The 27,267-nt window shown below is 43.2% G+C and overlaps 2 protein-coding genes across 2 annotated transcripts; both read left to right on the top strand.

Annotated features, from left to right (window-relative positions):
- The first annotated feature begins 3,141 nt into the window (after nucleotides 1-3,141).
- Nucleotides 3,142-6,180, top strand: LOC103635535 (uncharacterized). The gene is given in 3 exon segments (XM_035961734.1): nucleotides 3,142-3,931; nucleotides 5,035-5,090; nucleotides 6,048-6,180. Coding segments are annotated over 3 exon segments (444 nt in total). The 5' UTR covers nucleotides 3,142-3,654; the 3' UTR covers nucleotides 6,159-6,180.
- Nucleotides 6,181-10,754: 4,574 nt separating this feature from the next.
- Nucleotides 10,755-13,544, top strand: LOC100278044 (uncharacterized). Its single transcript, NM_001151451.2, has 3 exons — nucleotides 10,755-11,220; nucleotides 12,324-12,379; nucleotides 13,337-13,544. Exons 1-3 carry the CDS (start codon nucleotides 10,944-10,946, stop codon nucleotides 13,445-13,447), a joined length of 444 nt encoding a protein of 147 aa, NP_001144923.1. The 5' UTR covers nucleotides 10,755-10,943; the 3' UTR covers nucleotides 13,448-13,544.
- Nucleotides 13,545-27,267: the final 13,723 nt, after the last annotated feature.

Genomic DNA, 27,267 nt, shown 5'->3' with positions numbered 1-27,267 from the left:
CATCCCATTCCACCCTCATGGTTGTACTGTTTTCTAGAGTGGTCATCCAGTGAACTGGTCCTTACGGAGAGGTACTCGGGAAACAGCCCGAGTCCCCTAAAATATCACATGTTCATCATCATAACCAAGATATCATCAACATATCATAAATATTCTCATCATGTTCATTGATTAAAGTAAAGCAATAGCATGATACTAATCATAGTAATCAGTTCCCAAAGGGTAACCAAGGATAGGAAAACAGAACACTAGTCAATCCTTAGGTCGATCATGGTATGCAGGACCGCGAATTATAAAGTAAGTTGGACATAATGGGTCAGAGGACACTTGCCTTCACCAGGTTGCTGCTCAAGGAAGTCTCCTGCAACACACTCAGGAACCTCGGACTGCTCGTTGTCTACACAAAGCAATCATTCATTCATCACACTTGGAGAATGACAAAAGAACAGTACACCAACCATATGCAATAGAGTGATCACAAGTTCAATAAAAGGGGTAAAGACACACAGGTGCAATCTAGGTTTCAGGGTAGATCACTACGTCTAGGGGTCTATTGTTCTCTAACTAAGTCTATCTCATTAAATTACTTACCTAAATAAACTTATTCCAGGGATGGGGTCATACATTAAATGAGGTTAGGTCTACGAATTTAAGCACATGAATATTCACTAAGGTTTTATCTTTTATTTATTTCTAAAAAGGTTTCCATAGTCTTAATCCAACCTAGAGACTAACCATAAATTTCAAACATGGAAACAGTGAATGAATATAATTTAAATAGATAGAAAATATTATAATGAACATTTTGCAATTTCAACCACCTAGTTTGGAGCTCATACGACAAAGTTATGAAATTTACAAGTTTTAGAATTCAAAATCCTAAATTAAACCTAAATCTATGATTAAAATAAAGTCTAGGGGTCTCTCTGCAAGAAACTAGGGACTCAGGCACAAGAAAACCAGATTGCGGGTTGATTTCTAAGAAACCGAGGGGCTCTTTCACAAATTTACCAGGTGAAGGGGTAAGGGGCGTTCTCGGCCATTCGATCGCGGATCAACAACTGAGATCAGATCTATGGGCGAGCGTGTGCGAGCGAGCGCTGACAGACGGGCCAGGATGGTCAGTGGCTTGGGGCAAGGGTAGGCTGACCGATCAGGCCCAGTGCTAGGGGCGCATGCGACCGACAAGTGGGACACAGGGGCAGGGGCGACACGTGAATCAATATCTAGTGACCTAGGCCGCTAGATCAGGGATGGGCAGCCGAGATCAGGCGCACTATGGCCCACGCTGCTCCCATCCGTGGCGGTTGTCACACTCGGGTTTAAGGGGACCAAACCCGGGCTTGACTCACATGTGTGCTAGGATCAAGTCTCACACATATGTTGACTCATGGTACAGAAATGAATGTCACATCTTTACTATATAATACAAGTTCTATACAAAATAATTGAATAATGACATCATACGAAGACAACGATCCAGCAACCATAGTTGACTAGGAGACGACGGCATAGACCTCTCATGAACTCATCGCGGCATCCTTCATGCTCCTTATCTTGTGGGACCTGTCCTTGACCTAGGGGAATGTGAGTACAGCAAGGGTGAGCTCACATACGTTCATCGCTCAACAAGTTGTGGGGAATAATGTGCATGAGCTCACTTACAGTGGGGCTCATGTGAAGTGTAAGGCTTACCAAAGGAGATGGTTAAAGCTGAGCATTGCTTTTAAAGTTGGTCAAAGTTTTATTAACAGTTACTAAGTATAAGTAGATACCAACCCAAATAAATAAGAGATCAAATTAATAATAACACCCACAATGCAATGCAAATGACAAATTAAGTTTAGTTCCATAAATTACTCATGTGAGTGTCCAAGCTGCTCATGACCGTGAGCACGGATAATATACTAGTTTTACACTCTACAGTGGTTGCGCATCTTTACCCACAAGTCATGTTACCCATTTGCTAAGGGATCACGACTTCCCATTCACTCTACCGAGGTGACGAGGCAAGGTAGCACTATGAGGCCTTTACAAAGTTCCACTAGCTTCAGAAAACCCGCTACGGTTTCTGAGAAGGGCAATATAGGAATCCCTCGTCCGAAAAGTCATCGTAGCATGATTGACCCGAGAACCTCCCTATACTGCAGTCCTCTACCGCCCTTGCCCCTTTCGGGTAAGGTAGTCCTCCACTAGCTTTCCTAATTAGTCAGCCAAGGGCGTCCCATACCACCCTTATGGTATCACTATTTTCCCGGGTGGTTCTCCATGTTCCAATTAAAACAATGATCTTATCATGAACAATAATTAAAACAACAACAAAATTGGATCATGATCATAATATAACATTAATTTCCCAAAACCAGGTAGAACAATAGCAAATCTACCCAGTAGTTATTTTGTTTGCAAGGTGTGGGATAAACAATGGTAGGGAAACCTATTGGGTCCATCAAATTAATCTGAGCATGTCTGTAATACCTACTTTGTAAAAGAAAATCTAAGATTAGAAATTATATTCCTTTGCATATATGGGTGTCATCCCTATTTATCATTTCATGTGGACACCCCACTTACACCAACAAATAATTAACAAAAGACACTCAACTAAATTGTGCATCTCATGCCGGGATCTTTGGTTGTTGCATTTAAGTTTGTGAATCAAAACTAGAATTCAATTTAAATCGAATTTGAAACCTTAGAAGGACAAAGGAAGATAGAAATAGAGAAAAAAACAAAAAAATGTGTAAGAAAAAGGAAAAGAATACTACCTTGTTGGCCATTTTTTTAGCACAAGAAAGATAATAGAGCAGGATGACGACCTAAACGTACTCTAATAATCTTGGCTCATGTAATTTACCACGATGGCAGTCGTGCGTGTGCGCCAGAATCATTATTAATGGCATGTCATCTAATTTCTCAATCACACATGTACCAGGCCGTCCAGCTATTGACGTTTTATTTTTATTCCTTTAGCCGCTAATCTGTAGGATAGTATGGTCAGCCATATTCCTTGGGTACTGCTGACCCGCACGCGCGCATCTGTCGGGGTCAGCCGGCGGACCCGCTCGGATTAGGCCCCCACTATAACGGATCTTGCCGTGATTTATGGGGTGTTTGGTTTCTAGGGATTAATGTTTAGTCCCTACATTTTATTCTATTTTAGTACTTAAAATGCTAAATACGGAAACTAAGACTCTATTTTAGTTTCCGTATTTGACAATATAGGAACTAAAATGGAATAAAATGAAGGGACTAAAGATTAGTCCCTAAAACCAAACACCACCTTACTCCAGTCAGATTGCAACAGCTTCAATTGAAGTTCTTAGCCCTGGAATATAAATCCCCAACCTCTGCACCCCGCAACAATAATTATCCTACCGCAGAGTGCCATAGCCACTGAGCAGAGCAAAACCATTGGTGTGGAGACATCACCGCCGTGGGTATGCAAAGCGGGGAAAAGGGTCCGCCGCGGGTGCTCCTGCGCGGGGTAGCCCTGCTCGTGTGAGTTGTGACTGCTCCCTGCACGGCGGTCGCCCCTGCGTCGGACACCTCACCCCCTGTGCTGGAACTCGACGTCCGTGCTCCTCTGCCCAAAGCCGGTTGCTCCTCCTCCTATCCCACCTCTCTAGAGCTTCAGTGACCGGGCTGGGAGAGATGCACGCAGTTAGGAGCTCGGCGGGGACCACCGTCGCGAGTTCATCGGTGGCGCTCTGTGGCCGGTGTGCTGTGGGTCAATACCGCGAACGCCCCCTCAACCGTCCCATACCAGCGGTGGGGCCTGGGCGTGTTGGCCAGGGAGTTTCTTGGGCGCACCTGGAACTGCACCGTGGCGACCGCGGGCGTGAAGGTGTGGGCATCGTGGAGGAATTTCTCACTGGTGCTGCGGGCCCGCGCATCGCCGCGTGCCATCATCACCACGCCCGGATTTTTGGTGAGAGTGCCCTGTAAACGTTCGTTGTTCCTTTCTCTCCCTATGGTGTGATCATTGTCGAGTTTGGGTGGCCGGGTCATGGGACACGACTTCGTCGGTAATGGCGCCACCGCGGGGTGGGCGCTCCGCCGTGCCTGGTCGCCATGGTAGAAAAATTTGGTTGACGAGGATGGGAGCCGTGCGGGCCATCGATCAATCAACGCACGGTTGATATGAGTTTTGGGCTACTGCGTTACCACACTAATTGTGCACCGTTGATATCCGATCTTGCGGACGAGATGAGATTAGCGCACATTGAATCGAGACCATTAGATCGGGATCCGATGGTTCCCCTAGGATACCGGTTCGAGCGGCTGTGGATCTAATCCTCACCATCAGGATCTGATCGGACGGCTGAACACCCTCGATACCCTTTCAGCCGGATGATTTAACAAAGAGACCCTTGGTTTTTGTAAAATTAACCCGCGGTCCGGTCATGTAAACACTGGCTCTTGGGATTCTTATATCGAGGCCCCTGCACTTATCTGTTATAATGCGCCCAGTCCAAGAAATTAGAAAATCAGAGAATAAACTATGGAAATTCGCTTAGAAAATGATTATTAGTGCAAAATTTATTCTAAGAAACCTATTTAAATCCTAGAAAATTCATATGAACTCTAAATTGGTCCATTCCAATTTCTATAATTTTGTAATAATGTTGTTTATCACTTAATGCCTCTGTTTTGACATGAAAACCATATTAAAATGTATCTATTACTCAATCTTGTATTAAATACATAAAACCTTTAGAAATTCATAACTTAAAATCCATTACTCCAAATTGATTCATTCCAGTGGAATTAATTTTGTTTAAGTATTGTTTATCACCTAGTACCTTTATCTAACCATGAAAACTTGATTTAAAATTATTCACATGAATTACTCTATTCTAGGTACTTAATAACTGCATAAAATCATAACTCGGTGACCGTAACTCCGATTTTAGTGGTTCTCGTTCCCACGATCTCATAGCGACGTGTAGATTATTATTATTCAGTTTGTTCTTATGTTTGGTGTGATGTTAATTTTATCTATACCATGTTTGTTTGTATTGCTACGACTAGCGCGAAGGCACGTGTCATCTGAAAAGCATGTTGATACTTAGAGTCTCAAGTGCCAGGCAAGTTGTGCCCTTGATTCACTTTTGTTACCCAATAATGTTCTTTATAATCATTTACCATGCATAGGTTTAATTTTGATGGGACCCAATAGGTCACCCTAGTCTGTTTATCCATTTTACCTTGTTTACCCCTGAATCATATGGGTAGTCATGGTATTGCTTTATATGGTTTTGGGATAATCATTTATTATATCCATGTTCTAGTTATTATGTTATTTTATTTGTGTTCATGTCAAGATCATTATATTATTGTTAATTGGAACATGGAGCTTAACTTGAGAAACACGTGCCACCACAAGGGAGGAATGGGACCCCTTGGCTAACTAATTAGGAAAGCTAGTGGAAGAGTACCTTACCCGAAAGGGGCAAGGGCAGTAGGGGAGTTGCATGCAAGGAGGTTCTCGGGTTGATTTTGCTGCGATGGCGGATAGACGGGGGATTCTTGCAAGTGCTCTTCCCATAAACTGTAGCAGGTTTTCGGAAGCTAGTGGAACTTTGTAGAGGCCTCGTAGTGGATCCCTAGCCATTCACCTTGGTAGTGTCTAAGGGCCTAGCTAACCCTGGCGACATGGGAAACATGACTTGTGGGTAAAGGGTACAACCTTTGCAGAGTGTAAAACTGGTATACTAGCCGAGCTCACGGTCATGAGCGGCTCAGGACTCTCCGATGATTAAATTATGGAACCTAAACTCAATTTGTCATTTGCATTTGCATGGGTTTATTATTAATTTTGTTCTGTTATTATTATTATGGTTTGGTATTTACTTACATCTAGTAATTGCTAATAAAATTTTGACCAACTTATAAAAGCAATGCTCAGCTTTAACCTCTATTGTTGATCAGCCTTACACTTCATGAACTCCCACCTTTGGTGAGTTCATGCCACATTATTCCCCACAACTTGTTGAGCGATGAACATGTGTGAGCTCACTCTTGCTGTCTCACACCCCCCACAGGTCAAGAACTGGTATCACTGGAGGAGGCGCATGGTGGATGTGCGCTGTGTTCGTGTGAGGTCTAGGTCATCGTCTCCCAGTCGACTTTCTGGCGCCAAGGATGGATTTTAGATCCTGTTATATTTGTCTTTTATTTTGTAAGACTTCCGCTATGTAATAAATACCCTGATTATGTTATTGACATTTATCTCTATACACTCTGTTATTATATATGTTGTCTTCTTGGCGCATGTATGAGATGCACCTGGCTTTGTTCCTTAAAGCCGGGTGTGACAGAAGTGGTATCAGAGGAAATGTTGACTGTAGGACGAAACCTAGATAGAAATGGACAAAACCCTTACCTACTTACCTTACTCTAATTCTTTCTATACTTATCTTGACCCTATCTCACCTTCTACTGTTCTACTCTGATCATTCTTATCTTTTCTATTCTAAGAAAAGACGGATTTCACACCTTGGAATCCCTACCCCTATGACATTTTTAAGAGATAGGAGGCCTAAGACCAAACTAAAACTATTTCTATATTTAAAAATGTTGGATGATTGTTCTGATGATAAATGCTTGATTTGCTTCTTTGATTGATTGAAACATTATAGTTGGGCATCTTAGCATGTACCACTATAAGGTGATGAATTAGCTTTAGTGGATAACACACTAATCTACTTAGCTAAATAAATTCCCCGCAGTAACATTTCTCGTAATTACTCTCCTTGTCTACAATCCTTTCTGTCGTACCATATGTTTCTAACCCAGATGGGCTACCCCTATAGTGTTAGAAGAGAGCACTATAGACGTGATCCTTGGTATGTCATGGCTAAGAAAGGCAAAGGCAGTATATACACTGTGCTAAGGGAACCGTAGAACTCACCAGTTCCAGAGGACAAAGATTTGAAGTTGGAATTGCAGTAACTACCGCCACCAGACTAGCGGCATTCTTAGTAGATGGGAAGTTTGTTGGTGTCAATATCCGTGTGGTTAGAGATTTTTCGGATGTCTTTCCAGAGGAGTTATTAGGGATGCTACCAGATATGGAAGTTGAGTTGGTCATTGATCTCTTACCTGGGACTGCTCCTATTTCTAAACGGCCATACAAGATGTCTGTAGAAGAGTTAAAGGAACTTAAGAAACAATTAACGGAGTTACAAGAGGCTGGGTATATTCGTTCGGATTCTTCACCTTGTGGAGCGCCAGTTCTGTTTATACAGAAGAAAGATGGATCCCAAGGGATGTGCGTGGATTATAGGACCCTTAATGATGTCGCTGTGAAGAACAAGTATCCATTACCCCGCATTGAAGATTTATTTGATCAGATGAGAGATGCTAGAGTATTCTCGAAGATTGATCTCCGATCGGGTTACCATCAAATGAAGATTAGGCCATCGAATATTCCCAAGACAATTTTCTCGACCCAATATGGATTATATGAGTTCACCGTTATGTCATTTGGACTAACCAATACACTAGCCTATTTTATGGATCTGAAGAATAAGGTGTTCATGATCTGGATAGATTCATCGTGGTTTCATCGACAATATTTTTATTTATTCCAAGAGTGAGAGTGATCATGAGGAACATCTGAGATTGGTGCTACAAGAAGCTACGAGATAATCAACTCTACGCCAAGTTTAGCAAGTGCGAGTTTTGGATTGGCGAGGTGCCATTTCTTGGACATATCATTTCTAATGGAGGAATATTAGTGGATCCTGCTAAGGTTATGGAGATAATGGAGTGGAGAGTACCCACTACAGTTACGGAGATTCAAAGTTTCTTGGGGCTTGCAGGATATTATCAGAGATTTATTGAAGGATTTTCTAAGATTGCCAAGCCCATGACCTCGCTTCTGGAGAAGGGAAGAGAGTTCAAGTGGGATGAGCAGTGCCAAGATAGCTTTGATCAGTTGAAGAAGAGATTGATGTCGCCACCAGTGTTGGTTATGCTAGATCTAAAGAAGGGATTTGACATTTATTTGTGATGCATGTGGCCAAGGCTTAGATTGTGTGCTCATGCAAGAAGGACATGTGATTGCCTACGTGTCTCGTCAGTTGCGGAAACACGAGTTGAACTACCCCACTCATGACTTAGAACTGGAAGTCGTTGCGCATGCGCTTAAGATTTAGAGATATTATATCTTGGGAACCAAGTGCCAAGTGTACACGGATCATAAGAGTTTGAAGTATATATTCACTCAGAAGGATCTCAACCTTTGGCAACGCCGTTGGTTGGAGCTTATTAAGGATTATGAATTGGAGATTCACTATCACCCGGGCAAGGCAAATTTGGTTGCAGATGCCTTGAGTCGAAAGGATCATGTTCATTCAGCTGTTGTTGCCCAGCTACCCGATGAGATTGTTGAGGATTTCAGGAGACTTAACCTGAGGATAGCTGCTCACACTGAAGGAGTTACTATTGATGTGGAATCTACTTTGGAGCAAGAAATCCGCAAAGGACAGATTGGTGATGCCAAGATACAAGAGATTAAGGATCTGATTACTGAAGGTCGAGGTCCAGAATGCACAGAGGATGAGCAAGGCATCGTATGGTTCAAGGACAAGATATGTGTTCCTGATATTGAAAGCCTTCGTGAGACTATATTGAAGGAGGCTCATGACTCGGATTATTCTATTCATCCTAGTAGTACCAAGATGTATCAGGATTTGAAGCAGAAATATTGGGGGTATGGATTGAAGAGAGATGTGGCTACACATGTGGCTATGTGCGATGTATGTCAAAGAGTTAAGGCTGAACACCAGAGGCCAGCTGGACTACTACACCTATTAAAGCTACCCGAGTGGAAGTAAGAAGAGATTGATATGGATTTCATCACTGGATTGCCTCGCATCCAGAAAGGATATGACTATATATGGGTGATTGTGGATAGATTGACCAAAGTGGCTCATTTCATTCTGGTCAAGACTACTTATAAGGTATCTCAGCTAGCAGAGTTATATATGGCTCGGATTGTGTGTTTACATGGAGTACCAAAGAAGATCGTGTCTGATCAAGGTTCACAGTTCACCTCAAGATTTTGGAGAAGCTTTCATGAGAATATGAATACAAAGTTGAATTTTAGTACAGCTTATCACCCTCAGACTGATGGACAGACTGAAAGGACTAATCAAGTATTGGAAGATATGTTGAGAGCTTGTGCCCTTCAGCATGGAAGAAGTTGGGATAAAAGTCTACCTTATGCTGAGTTCTCATATAATAATAGCTATCAGGCCAGTCTGAAGATGTCACTGTTCGAGACCCTGTATGGCAGGAAATGTAGGACTCCTCTATTTTTGGACTAGACTAGAGGAAGACAGTTCTTTGGACGTGAACTTATTCAAGAGGCAGAAGAACAAGTCTGTATAATCAGGGAGAACTTGAGAGTAGCTCAGACCAGACAAAAGAGCTACGCTGATAATAGAAGAAGACCACTGGAATTTGAGGAAGGTGATCATGTGTACCTCAAGATGTCACCACTTCGTGGAATGAGGAGATTCAAAGTCAAGGGCAAATTGTCCCCTCGCTATATTGGACCATTCTGAGTTTTTAGGCGAGTTGGAGAGATGGCCTATCAACTCGAGCTACCTGATAATCTGTCTGATGTGCATAATGTATTCCATATGTCTCAACCTAAGAAGTGTCTTCGTGTCCCTGAAGAACAGTTACCAATGGAAGAGCTCAGTTTTCAGGGTAATTTGACTTACACGGAGTATCCTGTCAAGATTCTTGATACATTGACCTGAGTTACAAGAAATAAGGTGATAAAGATGTGCAAAGTGCAATGGAGTCACCATGGAGAAGATGAAGCAACATGGGAAAGAGAAGAAGAGCTTCGCATAGATTTTCCCCATCTTTTCCCTAGTCCTTCCTAAATCTCGAGGACGAGATTCATGTTAAAGGGGTAGGATTTGTAATACCTACTTTGTAAAAGAAAATCTAAGATTAGAAATTATATTCCTTTGCATATATGGGTGTCATCCCTATTTATCATTTCATGTGGCCACCCCACTTACACCAACAAATAATTAACAAAAGACACTCAACTAAATTGTGCATCTCATGCCGGGATCTTTGGTTGTTGCATTTAAGTTTGTGAATCAAAACTAGAATTCAATTTAAATCAAATTTGAAACCTTAGAAGGACAAAGGAAGATACAAATAGAGAAAAAAAAACAAAAAAATGTGTAAGAAAAAGGAAAAGAATACTACCTCGTTGGCCATTTTTTTAGCACAAGAAAGATAATAGAGCAGGATGACGACCTAAACGTACTCTAATAATCTTGGCTCATGTAATTTACCACGATGGCAGTCGTGCGTGTGCACCAGAATCATTATTAATGGCATGTCATCTAATTTCTCAATCACACATGTACCAGGCCGTCCAGCTATTGACGTTTTATTTTTATTCCTTTAGCCGCTAATCTGTAGGATAGTATGGTCAGCCATATTCCTTGGGTACTGCTCACCCGCACGCGCGCATCTGTCGGGGTCAGCCAGCGGACCCGCTCGGATTAGGCCCCCACTATAACGGATCTTGCCGTGATTTACTCCAGTCGGATTGCAACAACTTCAATTGAAGTTCTTAGCCCTGGAATATAAATCCCCAACCACTGCACCCCGCAACAATAATTATCGTACCGCAGAGTGCCATAGCCACTGAGCAGAGCAAAACCATTGGTGTGGAGACATCACCGCCGTGGGTATGCAAAGCGGGGAAAAGGGTCCGCCGCGGGTGCTCCTGCGCGGGGTAGCCCTGCTCGTGTGACTGCTCCCTGCACGGCGGTCACCCCTGCGTCGGACACCGCACCCCCTGTGCTGGAACTCGACGTTCGTGCTCCTCTGCCCAAAGCCGGTTTCTCCTCCTCCTATCCCACCTCTCTAGAGCTTCAGTGACCGGGCTGGGAGAGATGCATGCAGTTAGGAGCTCGGCGGGGACCACCGTCGCGAGTTCATCGGTGGCGCTCTGTGGCCGGCGTGCTGTGGGTCAATACCGCGAATGCCCCCTCAACCGTCCCATACCAGTGTTGGGGCCTGGGCGTGTTGGCCAGGGAGTTTCTTGGGCGCACCTGGAACTGCACCGTGGCGACCGCGGGCGTGAAGGTGTGGACATCGTGGAGGAATTTCTCACTGGTGCTGCGGGTCCGCGCATCGCCGCGTGCCATCATCACCACGCCCGGATTTTTGGTGAGAGTGCCCTGTAAACATTCGTTGTTCCTTTCTCTCCCTATGGTGTGATCATTGTCGAGTTTGGGTGGCCGGGTCATGGGGCGCGACTTCGTCGGTAATGGCGCCACCGCGGGGTGGGCGCTCCGCCGTGCCTGGTCGCCATGGTAGAAAAATTTGGTTGACGAGGATGGGAGCCGTGCGGGCCATCGATCAATCAACGCACGGTTGATATGAGTTTTGGGCTACTGCGTTACCACACTAATTGTGCACCGTTGATATCCGATCTTGCGGACGAGATGAGATTAGCGCACATTGAATCGAGACCATTAGATCGGGATCCGATGGTTCCCGTAGGATATCGGTTCGAGCGGCTGTGGATCTAATCCTCACCATCAGGATCTGATCGGACGGCTGAACACCCTCGATACCCTTTCAGCCGGATGATTTAACAAAGAGGCCCTTGGTTTTTGTAAAATTAACCCGCGGTCCGGTCATGTATACACTGGCTCTTGGGATTCTTATATCGAGGCCCCTGTACTTATCTGTTATAATGCGCCCAGTCCAAGAAATTAGAAAATCAGAGAATAAACTATGGAAATTCGCTTAGAAAATGATTATTAGTGCAAAATTTATTCTAAGAAACCTATTTAATTCCTAGAAAATTCATATGAACTCTAAATTGGTCCATTCCAATTTCTATAACTTTGTAATAATGTTGTTTATCACTTAATGCCTCTGTTTTGACATGAAAACCATATTAAAATGTATCTATTAATCAATCTTGTATCAAATACATGAAACCTTTAGAAATTCATAACTTAAAATCCATTACTCCAAATTGATTCATTCCAGTGGAATTAATTTTGTTTAAGTATTGTTTATCACCTAGTACCTTTATCTAACCATGAAAACTTGATTTAAAATTATTCACATGAATTACTCTATTCTAGGTACTTAATAACTGCATAAAATCATAACTCGGTGACCGTAACTCCGATTTTAGTGGTTCTCGTTCCCACGATCTCATAGCGACGTGTAGATTATTATTATTCAGTTTGTTCTTATGTTTGGTGTGATGTTAATTTTATCTATACCATGTTTGTTTGTATTGCTACGACTAGCGCGAAGGCACGTGTCATCTGAAAAGCAAGTTGATACCTGGAGTCTCAAGTGCCAGGCAAGTTGTGCCCTTGATTCACTTTTGTTACCCAATAATGTTCTTTATAATCATTTACCATGCATAGGTTTAATTTTGATGGGACCCAATAGGTCACCCTAGTCTGTTTATCCATTTTACCTTGTTTACCCCTGAATCATATGGGTAGTCATGCTATTGCTTTATATGGTTTTGGGATAATCATTTATTATATCCATGTTCCAGTTATTATGTTATTTTATTTGTGTTCATGTCAAGATCATTATATTATTGTTAATTGGAACATGGAGCTTAACTTGAGAAACACGTGCCACCACAAGGGAGGAATGGGACCCCTTGGCTAACTAATTAGGAAAGTTAGTGGAAGACTACCTTACCCGAAAGGGGCAAGGGCAGTAGGGGAGTTGCATGCAAGGAGGTTCTCGGGTTGATTTTGCTGCGATGGCGGTCAGACGGGGGATTCTTGCAAGTGCTCTTCCCATAAACTGTAGCGGGTTTTCGGAAGCTAGTGGAACTTTGTAAAGGCCTCGTAGTGGATCCCTAGTCATTCACCTTGGTAGTGTCTAAGGGCCTAGCTAACCCTAGCGACATGGGAAACACGACTTGTGGGTAAAGGGTACAACCTCTGCAGAGTGTAAAACTGGTATACTAGCCGAGCTCACGGTCATGAGCGGCTCAGGACTCTCCGATGATTAAATTATGGAACCTAAACTCAATTTATCATTTGCATTTGCATGGGTTTATTATTAATTTTGTTCTGTTATTATTATTATGGTTTGGTATTTACTTACATCTAGTAATTGCTAATAAAATTTTGACCAACTTATAAAAGCAATGCTCAGCTTTAACCTCTATTGTTGATCAGCCTTACACTTCATGAACTCCCACCTTTGGTGAGTTCATGCCACATTATTCCCCACAACTTATTGAGCGATGAACATGTGTGAGCTCACTCTTGCTGTCTCACACCCCCCACAGGTCAAGAACTGGTATCACTGGAGGAGGCGCATGGTGGATGTGCGCTGTGTTCGTGTGAGGTCTAGGTCATCGTCTCCCAGTCGACTTTCTGGCGCCAAGGATGGATTTTAGATCCTGTTATATTTGTCTTTTATTTTGTAGGACTTCCGCTATGTAATAAATACTCTGATTATGTTTTTGACATTTATCTCTATACACTCTGTTATTATATATGTTGTCTTCTTGGCGCATGTATGAGATGCACCTGGCTTTGTTCCTTAAAGCCGGGTGTGACAATGTCATAGTGATTAACAGGAACATTATTAGGTAAAGAAAAGTGATCAAGAGCATAGCTTGCCTTAGACTTGAGATTCCTAGGTACCAAGTTGGTCTTCAGATTATCGTGACCTCATCGCTAATCGTAGCAATACATACAAATAGACAAGGATCACATAAAATAACAGTACACCAATCATGAGAACATACAGCGTAAAAATATTCTACGCGACGCTACGAGATCGTAGGTTCGAGAATTGCTAAATTCGGAGTTACTGTTAAAGAGTTATAATTTTTCTGAGTTTTAAGTGTTAGATATAGAATAAATTAAGTGCATAATTTTATCCTATGTTTCATGACAAAATAATGTCACCACATGATAAACAATATTAACATGAAATTAATGCAACTAGAATGGACTAAAACGGAGTTAAAACAGACGAGTTATAAAATAAACATGTTTTAGGGTTCATTTTCTATTAAATAAGGCTTTGAGGGGTAATTTTGCAATTTCTAGAGACTCCTGCGTAATATTCCTACTTTCAGATGGATGTTGTTGGGGGCCTTCCTCTTCCGAAGGTCCTCAAAAACATAATTAACCAGTTGTTTTCAGCATAAGCTATTACAGGGAGCTTCGTCTTCAGGATGCAAGTCTTTTCCTCATGATGAAGGCATACGAGATGAAGAAATGATCTAAGGATAATAAGAATAAACGCTGAAGCTATCGCCAGATTGACAGCTTCGGCTCGTAATGGAGATGAAGTATGATGATGATGCTGACCGAAGGGGAAAAAGACTACTTAGTCCTTAATGATTTGTATTACGATCATAAGTGAATATTGGGGATATAAATGTACTTTTACCCCAGCTACATCCCATGCCTATAAATAGATGAATAGTAGCACTCTACTGTTCACGCTGGATTGTAATCACTCTCACGTCAGCACCTTCGAGCACGCTGAAGGTATCAATGTAATACATATTCTGTTAATACTCATGTATGCTTTACGGAATGCGAACATGAATGGATTGATGAGTCATACTTGCCATTTCTATCTCTTTGTATTCTGATTTATTTATAAGATGATGAAGGCATGTCCTTCATAACCTTCGTCTGATGATCACTATGTCCATGAGAAGATAATGCTTCGAAAGACAAAGATTCTTAATATTAAACGATTGTGTTGCCTTGTTCTTAATTTACAACATTTGAGAACAAGTGACCAACATTGGCGCCCACCTCCGGTGAACTCACTTCCACAACCTTCGGCAAACGTTTGCCTTCGTCATGCCGCCGAAGAAGACAACAGCGCTAGGGGCTGCTCTGCAGCCACTGGACACCAATCAGTAGACACTCTCACTAGGAGAAGCTAGGAGCCAGAAGAGAAAGGATATCAGCCCAACACCTCAGGAGGAAGAGTTGGATCAGGAGATTAGGGACTTAGAAGCTATACATCACCAAGTGTAGAGGAAAAGAGAAAATATGCTTCGGCTAGCCGAACATCAAAGGAAGATCGACGAAGCAGCTGGAGAAATGTGCCACATCGCGCAGGACGATCAAGGACGAGGGCCTCAACACAGAGAGCTTCGTCAAGAAACTCCAATCAACGATGATGGATGGTATGATGACTTGTACCATGGTAATTTTGCTTTTGATGATGCTTCTCCCCTAGCAGCAGAGTTGCAGGCTACCCCATGGCCACCTTCATACAAGCCGCCACAGCTCCCCATGTATGATGGGCACTCCGACCCGAAGCAATTCCTTATGAGCTACGAAGCAAACATATTATCATACGGTGGCAACACTGTTGTCATGGCAAAGTCCTTCGTCATGGCAGTCAGGAGTGTGGCTCAGACTTGGTATTTTTCTCTTCGGCCAGGAACAATTACATCATGGTAGAAGTTGAAGGATATGCTAGTCACAAGCTTCCAGGGCTTCCAAACGAAGCCAGTGACCTCTCAAGCTCTATTCCAGTGCACACAAGACCATAAGGAGTACTTGTAGGAATACGTCTGAAGGTTCTTATGACTAAGAGCTCAGGCGCCAATGGTGCCTAATGAAATCGTCATCAAAGCCATGATCAAGGGGCTCCGACCAGGACCGATAGCATAATATTTTGCAAGTAAGGCACCACAAACCTTGGAGAAGCTTCTCCAGAAGATGGATGAATACATCCGGGCTAACAATGATTTCCACCAAAGAAGGGAGGAAGCCTATAGGTATTCTGAGATGACTAGGGGCTTCAGAGGAAGACTCCACCCAGGCATGTCAAAACGGTCCACAATCCCAACACAAATGATGACAGGGCCAATCATACCCAGAGCAGCCAGCAAAGCTCACAGTCTTCGGGAATGCAGCAAACTTCCTACAGGCCACCAGCCCCGAGAGGCAGAGGGGGAGGAACTTCGGAAGAAGGTTTGGTACTCAACCCAAGAGATTGTTCTGCTTATTCTGTGGGGAGGATAAGGGACACATGACAAGGACGTGCCAAGTCACGATCCAAAAGCAGAAGAAAATCGCTAAAGCCGAAGCACGGCAAAACCAGTCGAAGCAGGTTTTGCATACTACTTCATGCTATTCCCAATATATCCCTGAGTTTGTGGGCAATCAGCAACCTACGACATCTATTGCTTCGGCCAGTCATTCCCAAGCTTCTTGGGCTCAGTTGCCACCACCACCACCACTGGCGCTTACCTTGGTCCATAACCAACACCAGAAGGGCACCGCCAAGCGCAGCAACAGCGCGATACTCGGGAGGAGTCCAAAGCTCGCACAGTCAATAGTACTGTACTCGAGTCAAGGCATATCTACTGAAGGTGGCACAACGCTTCGACCAGAGAGTGTCCTAATACAATGTATTTTTACCTTTTTGCCTTTATATTTTCTTCTCAAAAGACAATACAAGGAGGTTTAACGTTCAGCTTGATGTAATAAGTCTGTGGCTACACCATCGAGTGTAACAAAAAAGAATCAAGAAGCTCCAAAGTCGTTCCTAAGGGAATGCAGAGCTAAGTTACCACCTAAGTGAAAGGTGAAGAAGCTCCAAAGTTGTTCCTAAGGGGATGCAGAGCTTAAATGCCACCTAAGTCAAAGGTGAAGAAGCTCCAAAGTCGTTCCTAAGGGGATGCAGAACTTAGCTCCAAAGTCGTTCCTAAGGGAATGCAGAGCTAAAATACCACCTAAGAAAAAGGTGAAGAGACTCCAAAGTCGTCCCTAAGGGGATGCGGGGTCTTATCTTTTATGTTTAGTACGCCAACATCATTTGCATCACGCTATCACATTATATTGCATCATACATCATTTTGCATCAACAAAAGCAGTGAAAAAACAAGGATTCCTCCTTCAGCTTCGGCAAAGATTCATGAAAGAGTATTAAAGATGCACGACCGTATTTCTGACAATACTATTCCTACGCAACGTCTACAGCAAGAATCAAACATCATACAGTAGCTTCAACGAAGAAGGGGGATTTCTTTCTGAAGTGTGAAAGGAAGGGAAGGTGTTTTTCGCCGTCGGCTCAAAAACGGTATGTACGAAGGTTCCACACTTCACAAAGAAATATATTACATCAATATACATACAAATTGTTTACAGATGTTTCTTATAGAACCAGGAATCATGTTCAAGGGCATTAAACTAGCAAAAATACAAAAGTTTTAGTCTTCCCTAAGGACTTTATCGGTAGCTTCGTTCAGAAGCCTGTCGACAGCTTCATCAATAGCGTCATTAGCTATTTTAATTATGTCGAGCGCCTCTTTGACGGATGGGTCAGCTTCGGGGTTATATGGTTCGGGAGGTGGAGAAAGCTCAGTTGCATTGAGACACAGTATCTGTTAGTGTCGAAGCTGAAAAACTTATGAAAATGAGTTAAAAAGTGCTACCTATAAGTCTAGCCCGCTCGGTAGCTTCTTCGGCTCCTTTTGCTTCTTCTAAAGCATCATGAGATTCTTTCTCATTTCTTTTAATAGCTTCATCAGCAATTTCTCGTCCACCTTTCAGCCATACTTCAGAATAAAATTTCCCACCTAGGGTAGTAGCTTCGGCTGAAGGTTTTTTAAAATCATTAGCTAAGAAGGCGAAGTCTGGCTGAGCTACAACCTTAGCGTGATCATAGCCATCCTTCTCTAAGATGGACGTAGCCCTAGGTACCTACGAAGGCACAAAAGTCCCCTCTATCGCTAAGAACTTCTTCAAAAGCTTCGACTTCGTTGTTTATCCATTGAATGACTTCATCAGGATTTCCACGAATAAATTTCTGCTGGGAGGAATATGCTCCAACTTTAGAGCTGATCTTTAAATTTCTAGCGCATTCCATGGATATTTGATAACATTTTCCTTTGGCGGCACGAAGCTCATCGACATTCTTTTGCGCTCTTGACCTTTCAATTTCACATATTTCATGCTTCACCACTTCAACATTGAAGTTCTCAGTTGCTTCGTCAACTTTCTTCTTTAGCTCTTGCATTTTGGCTTCATGAGCTTTGGCTTGAGCAGTAAGCCTGGCTTCCCTAGATTTCAATTTTTTCACTAAGGAGAGTAGGATCTTATCCTTCTAAAGAGCTTCATTTCTTAATGTAATAACTTCTAAACGAAGGTTTCCAAGCGCTATTCGGCAGCTCTCATCCTGTGCATCTTTCTGGGCTTTCAAAGCCTTGCTTAAAATCAAGCCCTAGAAAACAAAGAATGAACACGTAATGACGATAGGAATTACCACAAAAATAGTTTATCGTGACATAAATTGCAAAATGACAAATCAAAGTATACGCACCTTCAGGCTATTGTAGGCTAGGCTATCTACAAGTTGATCCTTGGTCATCGCAGACAAGCCGAGCTCAAGCTTCGGATACCCATGTTATCCATCATTTCTCGGCAAACATTGATCTCCTTATCATCAGGCAGACAGTAGAGGAAATCATCATCGTTATCTCCTTCATATACCAAGGATCCCTGGGGGTACTTCAGCTCTTTAGCATAATGTTCCGTTTCGATGACTTGCTCTGCTGATAGTTGTTTTCCCGAAGCATGTCGAATAATAAAATTCAAATCACTCCTAGAAGGTGCTTTGGGAGCAGGTGCCAAGGGTTTCTCTCGAAGGCTCTCTTTCACAAGATTTTTTGGTACAGTTTCCGAAGGTCTTGCCTCGGCATGAGCAGAAGTACTGGCGGTGATCATCTCTGTGACATCTTTAGTTTTTGCTGCCAGAAGCTTCAGTAGAAGGAGGTGGTGTCTTCACAGATTCTAGAATAGCTTCCAAGACACTAGCCAGCCTCCTCTTCCTTAGAGTTCCTATGGTAGCGGGCAGCTTCGGCAGTGCTGTCACCATCATCTTAGGTTGCTCTGGTACTTTTTCTGCTACATTTTCTAGCTCCGGCTCTTTGGCCGGGTCTATAATGGCTTCAATAGGCATAGCAGGAGCAGTCTCTCTGGCTAGGGGGGTCGTTTCCACCCTTTCAAGTAACTTCAGCAAATCGGTCGTCTCGATGCGCCTGGGTCTATGTGTGAAAACATTGATTTTCTTTAACTTCGACATACCAGTAGATGTTGAGGCAACGACTTTCCTTTTCCTCCCTTGTTTTGGGTGGGATACCAGTAGTCTGGGTAAACGAACCCAATAACATCAAATACTCTATTCAACCTCTTTTTGCCACGAGCGCCGAAGGCAGCCGTCATAGCTTCGTCTTCTGCCCTCGAGCATGCTCCAAGAAGTTCATCACTTATTTCCTCAATAGCGTTTCCAACCAATCATCATTTGGCTCATCAAATTGGTTTCTGAACCGAAAAGTATACTTCAGATAAACCAGGCCACCCTGGCTAGAACCTACGGCGGATTCCTTCGGCATTTCCCATTCGCTTGCAAGAGGCCATACTTTGTAAGCAATATGCTCTTGAACTAAGTCTCTTGTGCCAATATAGGTGCACACTGTATTGAAAGCAGCTTGGCATGCTTGCACGTCATTTCCAAGTGCATTGGACGGCCTTCTGATGCCGAAGTGTGACAATATAGGACGCTGGATAATGCCCTTCACATCCTCCCTCTGATTCAGGTCATTTTTCACATAGAACCATTCCTTTATCTAAGAACCTGGCCACTTCTTCCAAAACGTGGGCATAAGGTAACTTGCCTCAGACCTAGGCACGAAGCTGTAACAACCAAAATTATTATGATATTGTTCCTTTCTGGTTGCCTTCATCTGATAAGACAACTCATGAATATTGCAAAAGCATCTTGCATCTAGTTCCAGTCCTTGGCTCCTCATGGCCAAGATAAAAACTCCCACTCTAATAAGAGCTTTGGGGGGTAATCTGATGAAAGTATATTTCAAATGTCTTCAAAACTTCGACCAGCATCTTATGGAGCAGAAAGCAAAGCCCTGCTTTCATGAAGCTCCTGAAGACTACCACTTCATCCCCTTCTGGCAGGTGAACGGTGTCTTCTCCTCTAGCCCTCACTATAGAAACATCATGAAAGTATTTGCCTTTCATCGCTTCATTTTGACTTAGTCTAATTGTGGATTTCCCAAAAACAATGTGGCTTGGTCTCCACAGCCGATCTTCGGCATTTTCATTCTCACTCTCAATATCGAAGCTTTCACTGTCGCTTGAATCACTAGAAAGTCCAGCTAACATTTTGTTGGTGATCTTCTCTACGTTGGTCGTTTCCATGGCTTCGTAGAAGCCAGCGAGTGTGGGATCATCGCTTTTCTTGTCCTTAGACATTTCGGTGAAGGCCACGGTAGAAAGTCGAAGCTCACAAACAATTACACTCAAAAAACAGGAAAAATAAAATGACAACTACAACACGAAAGCTAGATGGCACGAAAAATATTCTTGGCACAGCCTCCCATATATATACTCAGAGCCCCACAGCTAGGTGGGTCCCACGGTTAAGAATGATTCGCTATTCTAGCGAAGGGAAGGCATTTTTTCGGACCTTCGGATAAAGGCCTTCGTTCACGTCATAGTCTGAATTTGTTACATAAAAACAAATTAATACTGTGAAGGGCTACTGTTGGGGGCCTTCCTCTGAAGGTCCTCAAAAACATAATTAACCAGTTGTTTTCAGCATAAGATATTACAGGGAGCTTCGTCTTCAGGATGCAAGTCTTTTCCTCATGATGAAGGCATACAAGATGAAGATATGATCTAAGGATAATAAGAATAAACGCTGAAGCTATCGTCAGATTGACAGCTTTGGCTCATAATGGAGATGAAGTATGATGATGATGCTGACCGAAGGGGAAAAAGACTACTTAGTCCTTAATGATTTGTATTACGATCATAAGTGAATATTAGGGACATAAATGTACTTTTACTTAGGCTGCGTCCCGTGCCTATAAATAGATGAATAGTAGCACCGTACTGTTCACGCTAGATTGTAATCACTCTCACGTCAGCACCTTCAAGCATGCCCAAGGTATCAATGTAATACATACTCTGTTAATACTCATGTATGGTTAACGGAATGCGAACATGAATGGATCGACGAGTCATACTTGCCATTTCTATATCTTTGTATTCTTATTTATTTATAAGATGATGAAAGGCATGTCCTTCATAACCTTTGTCTGATGATCATTATGTCCATGAGGAGATAAATGCTTCGAAAGACGAAGGTCCTTAATATTAAACAAGTGTGTTGCCTTGTTCTTGATTTACAACATTTGAGAACAAGTGACCAACAAATGGCAGGTTGATTCTGAACAAGCCGAGGGGCTCTTATAAAAATAGCCATGCTGTGAGTGCATAGATCCGTTTGATCAACGATCAACGGCTCAGATTAGAAGAGCTTCCAATCGAACCGGTACACACTTTCAGCCATTGGATCGAGATCGAATGGCCAGTTCATGTAACACCCATGGTGTTACTGTCACAAAAACTTGAGCATAACATCATAAGCATTGGCATATCATGTGTTTGTCACACCTAGAGTGCATTCACTAGGCAAAAATTTCAAACAAAGTTGTATTGATGTAACATTTCATGGGTGAAACCCTAGGGTACAGTACTTAACCCTAGACTGGGATTCAAAGAGTAAACAAAGCCTAATAAGAGAAAACTTCAAAACTCATTAGTAATGGTCATAAAATGTCACCATGAATAGACTTAAGTGGCATCCAAACCCTAGAAATGTCAAAAACCCTAAATAGACCCCTGAAAAACCCTGGACTGAAACCCTAGGGGGTTATCTGTAAAAGTGTGCACATTTTGGACCTAAGTGCAAAAATCATGGAAATAGGGTACCTCATGTCAAATGGTTCACATGTTTGAAGATTTACAAGCCAAAAGGTGTGAATTGGGCTTATTTGCAAAAAGCCATTCAATTCCAATTATAAGGCTAAGTCTGAATTTCAGTGAATGGGATTAACTTTGAAGCCCTGTAATTTCAAAACTATAAGGATTTTGCCCTAGGTCAGCACATCAAATTTGTAGAGCTATGTAAGGGAAACAACTTTGCTATAGGGATTAAGCCTTGGTCACATGAAAAATTTGGAGTAAAATGAGCCCAAAGTCGGGCTGTCAGACTGCCCTAAGTCTGAATTCAGACTGACAGTGAGATTGGATGAACTTAGGGCTCAATTTTAAGCAAGATCCTGTGACTTTTTGAGGGTGCACAATGTAGCAAAGTTAGAGCTGGTCTATTAGGCTACAACTTTGCTGCAGAGCATTGATCTAGTTACAATACAAAATCGGAAGGAAATTCGCCCCAAACATGGTCTGTCAAACTGACTGAAGAAGATTCTGATGGTACAGTGACCAGAAAAATCTATTGGTTCAGTGAACCGGCCGCTGTGACCCCGCGCGTGGATTCACGCTAGTGAGGTGATTCGTGCACACCGGCGCCCGGATAACGTTCCACGGTGAAAAGATCTTCTCCCCCGGATGAGCTTAAGGCACTGTTTGTCCGGCCACTGTGTCCGCTCTACCCCGATCGCCTTGAATCAACCCTCGCCGGAGTTAGACACCTCACGGTCTTGTGCCACGTGCCTCAGCACTTTAACCACGCCGCCGTGACTCGTACTGACCTATCTAGAGATCGCCGGTGAGGTTGCCACGGTTGCGGCCACCAATCGTGTGTGCCAGTACCCCTCTTCCTCTCCGACCGCTAGTGCACAAATCCAAAATTGGAGGCCACCGCTCAAGCACACTATAAATTAAGCACACCGACGGGTCCGTAGGGTAGTCAAGCACCAAGCCATGCCAATTGTTCACCAGAGCTCGCCAATTCCAAATTTCCCCCAAATCTGCTTTGCGCCACCTTGAAAGAGACCTCACCGTGGCTAGCTCGTCTTAGGTCCGCTCGTACCCTCTGCTCTTTCGTTTCAGTGTTCTGGTGTGTCCCTGATGCTCCCCGACCCCGCCAATTGGACTAGGACCCCTTAGATCGCCAGGAACACGTTCGATTGTCCGTGGTACCCGCTGCCACCGTGGACAGAGCGAGTTAGAGCTCCGCTAGTGAAATTAGTTGAGGGGAAACTCTTGTTAAGGCTTGAATTAGGTTCCAGCCGAAGGAGAGCACCAGTTATCGAGTGATCCGGTCGGTATGAGCTTGCCGGAGCTCAGTTCTCCGCCGTTCACCGTCATGGACTGCAGGATGTGAAGAGATGAAAGCGCGGGGGTGTTTTTGCAAGTGTCAGCGAGACAGAGGAACAGTGGGAAGGATTCTTTATAGAAATTTCAAACCGCCAGGGTTCCCTGCGCAAAAATGACCGCACGGGCGCGTCCCTGTATTATGTTTGAGTTGGGCCGGTTGGGTCAGTTTTGGCCCAGCACTGTTAGAAGTTTTTCTTTTTCTTTTTTTGAGAAGCTTTATAAATCCATAAGAAATTATAGAAAAATTCTAAAAATACCAGACCAATTTTACCAGAATCCTAATTTTCTATAGTATTTAATAAAAATAGATTCAGGATGTTTAGTTCCAATAAGGAATTTTGGGATATTTAAAATAGCCAAAACCCATACTTCTGGAATTTTAGAGAGTAATTAATAGTCCCAAAATTCACCAAACTTTTTAGATAAGCTTTAAATATTATTTAGAAGCCTTGGATAAAATTTAGTATGATTTGAACCATGAGTGGTACCTAGAGCCCAAAACCCTAACCCCCTGCCCTATGAACTTCACTATAGACTCTAAAAACCCTAGTTTCACAGAGATCCGTGAAGGAAAGTTATACTCAAAGACCTTAGATAATATACTTTTATTATCTTTGCATTTTCATGAGCATTACATTATATATGGCTATATCTAGAAAATGAGGAGGAAATAGAAGTTGAAGAAGTGAGGACTACACCACCACCACCTGAAGAACCTCAGGTAGGAAACTGCTTCTACTTTGATATCTGTGGAACAGAGCCTGATTCACCTATCACACAAGGCAAGCCCCGGTGCATTTGCCACCTCCTTGCTATTTTAAAATCTTTCTCACTTACTTGATGCATTAGGTGATAGGAGTTATGTGCTAAACCAGTTGCTGCGTTTCCTTCCTTGGATTTGATTACTTCTCCTTAATCCCCTGTTTTACAAAAAGGTTTTTCTTATGCTTAGCTTTGCTCTAGAAAACAAAATGTTTTGTTTTGACAAAAGATGATGCTTCAAAGTGGGTGGGATGTTTTCAAAAATAAAACTTGATGGTGGATCCATCATGGCCATGATGGGTTCAACATCGGAAAAGATGTACCTCTGCCAGGTACCAAACTTTGGGTTTGAAATGATGAAGCTGAGACCGGGCGGGTGACTTGCACGAGAAGAGAGTCTCGGTGTAGTGTCTCCGTCTGAGTCGATTAAGGACCTTGTCGATGTAGGCTTGATGATTAAGGACCCTTTAACTGGTCACATGCCTCATCATGGGTAAGCTTTGCCTCGGGCAGACTGATACCAGAATAAGATAGCACGCAATGGGAGTGGAGAGATGGTGAGAGTAGTGTGTACCCTCCATGGCAAGAGGCTGGATGGTGGTGTATCTGTGCTCTCGGTTGGCGTGAACCAGATCTGGTCTTAAGAACCCCGGTGGCGAGTTGACATATGCAAGGGTTAAGTGCTACATATGTCGTGTGATCGGAGATCCTCAGCTGAGTATTAATCGATTCGGATCGCCGTTACTTCTCAGACATGAAGACATGGTCACTGACCTACACGTAGCATTCCAGTGAATAAGAAGGGTTGTTAAGAAATTGGCTAATATAGGTCAAGTGATTGAACTAGAGTAGAAAGAACTCTAGATGCAGGTAACTTTACTTAACCTGACAAGTAAAACTGGATTTTTAAGGATCCACTATTAGTAAGCATTTCTGCAAACAGAGTCTTTGACTATTGATAAGCCTTACCTTGACTCCCTTAAAAGTCAGCATATCCTTGAGAGTGTTTTATTTTGACGGGTAAGACTTGTGAAAGTACACTTCGTACTCAGGGCTTTGTCCCATGTTGTTTTAGGTGAAGAAGTAGCAAATTTTTGTTGCTTCTGTTCCAAGGTGGTGCCTAAAGAAGAAAAGCAAGACTGAAGCTGCGGGAGGAAGTGTCCTCCACTAAGAAAAACTTTTTACTGTTTATCGGGAGGGGTTTTTGCCTCCCAGGTTATGTAATAATATTACTTCAGCACTCCTATATTTGCTCTAGTCTGTAATAATTCTACTCTTTCTTACTTTAAAATAAAGTAAGTTATTGTAACTGCTTCCACATTTTCGTACCTCCGATGTGTTGTAATGTCTGCGTGACGGGTGAAACGCTCTTGGGCAAGGTAAAGAATTTGGATTTCGAACTTGTCAAGTGATCAGGGGAACCTACAGGGTTGTCTGAAGTCCATTGGACAAGGACAACTGTAGGTGGGCCTAATGACTTGGGAGGTTCTGTCAAAGCTGGTATCGGAGCGAAGCCCATCTCTGCAGATATTATGAGGCATTTTCAAAAAGAATTTTCAAGGACTTATCTAGAAAGTTTCTTTCCTTCTTATCTAACTACCTTCTGAAGTATTTATTTTAAAGACCAGATAGTAGAGTGCAATGTATAGAAGGTTGTGAATCAACTAAGGTTGGTTCTGTAATTACGCATGCATCATGCTAAAAACTATACTAATAAGATTTTCCCCCTATGGAGATATGACACCGTGCATAAGGAAAACTGCGCGCAAGTCTACCGGACCAATTGGCGTGCCTCGCCATCAACTAGTCCAAGGCATGAGGATAGTAGTAGTGGTAGCAATGATCCCATCGAAGATCTGGAAGCTCAGGTAGTACAACTTCAAATGGAGCTGCGTCATAGGAATGATGTATGGGTCGAGGATGGTCAGCGAATAAACAAGTTAAGAACTAACATCTGACATCTGCAAGACCAACTTGTTGAACGAGATTTAGCACTCGATTGGGCTATTAGCTCCCGTTCACTTGCTTGGGCCAAGGAAGCCAAAGCTCGAGCCCATGTGGAGGAGCTTAGCACAGCCGTGGACAACTTGCAGGTGTACTGTAATACACTACATGAGGAAGTTCATGTATTGTATTCACGACTGCACCCTGGCGTACCTGCAGATCCTGTTGGAATGGGAGCCGGATCTTCTAGAACATCGGGTGAAGCCCTTGGTGGGGAACTAGACCTTTTCAGGCCCCCTCCTTCAATGAATCTGGTTGATGAATGGTCCCCTACACCCGACAGTGAAGCTACCAAAAGTGATAAGAAGCCAGAGTAGTGTAGTTTAGATATGATAATGAATAATAGGTAATGTGGTCCTGTTGTAAATTTGAGTCTGTATCATTACCCTTTTAAGTAATGTAAAATGGATGGTGTGCTTTGGTATATTATATTTTCCAAATGTTCTTTGCCTCAGATGCCGTCCAGGACTCGTGGACAGGATGGTGAGGCAACCTCCCGTGGGAGGGAAACTACTCCTAATCCACCACCAGTACCCCCAACCTTGGCTGAGGCTATCGCTGCCTTAGTCAATGCAACAGCCGATAACACCCGCTTTCTTCGGGAAATGGCGGGACAGCAAATGCAACAGCAAGGCGGGCGAGCCTATCTGCAAGGACTTCACGAAACTTCATATGTGGATTTATCAGAAACGCGTACCCCACTATCTGTCAAGGCTGAAGATCCCCTTGAAGCGGACGAGTGGATTTGGGTTATCGAGCAGAAGTTTGGGCTCCTCCGATGCATGGAGACTCAGAAGCCCTTATTTGCGGCGCAGCAGTAGCGAGACCCTGCCAGCACCTGGTGGGGAAATTATGTGGCTATTCAGCCGGCTAGCCATCAAGTTACCTGGGACGAATTTAAACTGGCATTTTGGGAGCACTACATTCCAGAAGGGGTGCTCCATATGAAATAAGAAGAATTTATGAAGCTCAAACAAGGTGGAGATACTGTCACACAGTATCTCAACAAGTTCAACCATTTGTCCCAGTATGCTATTGATCAGGTCAACATTGACCTGAAGAAGAAAAATTGTTTCATGAGGGGCCTTAATGACCGGCTGCAGCGGAAAATGGCCACCTGCCTCGACCTCTCTTACAGCAAGGCTGTCAGTACGACACTGGCAGTCGAAGCCAAATATGCAGGCCTAGGAAAGTCAAAGGGCTATGGAGGTGATAGGTCCAATCAGGGGCCTGAGAAGAGACAAAGGTTGGTGATCTGACCTTTTAATCCAAACCGTTCTTCACCACGTCCACCCTCCTACCCCTTTAAACAACCTGT

Source organism: Zea mays, chromosome 8 (assembly GCF_902167145.1).
Source record: "Zea mays cultivar B73 chromosome 8, Zm-B73-REFERENCE-NAM-5.0, whole genome shotgun sequence".
Classification (NCBI taxonomy): Eukaryota; Viridiplantae; Streptophyta; class Magnoliopsida; order Poales; family Poaceae; genus Zea; species Zea mays.
The sequence above is the reverse complement of the archived record's forward strand: the minus strand, read 5'-3'. Positions and strand labels throughout refer to the sequence as shown.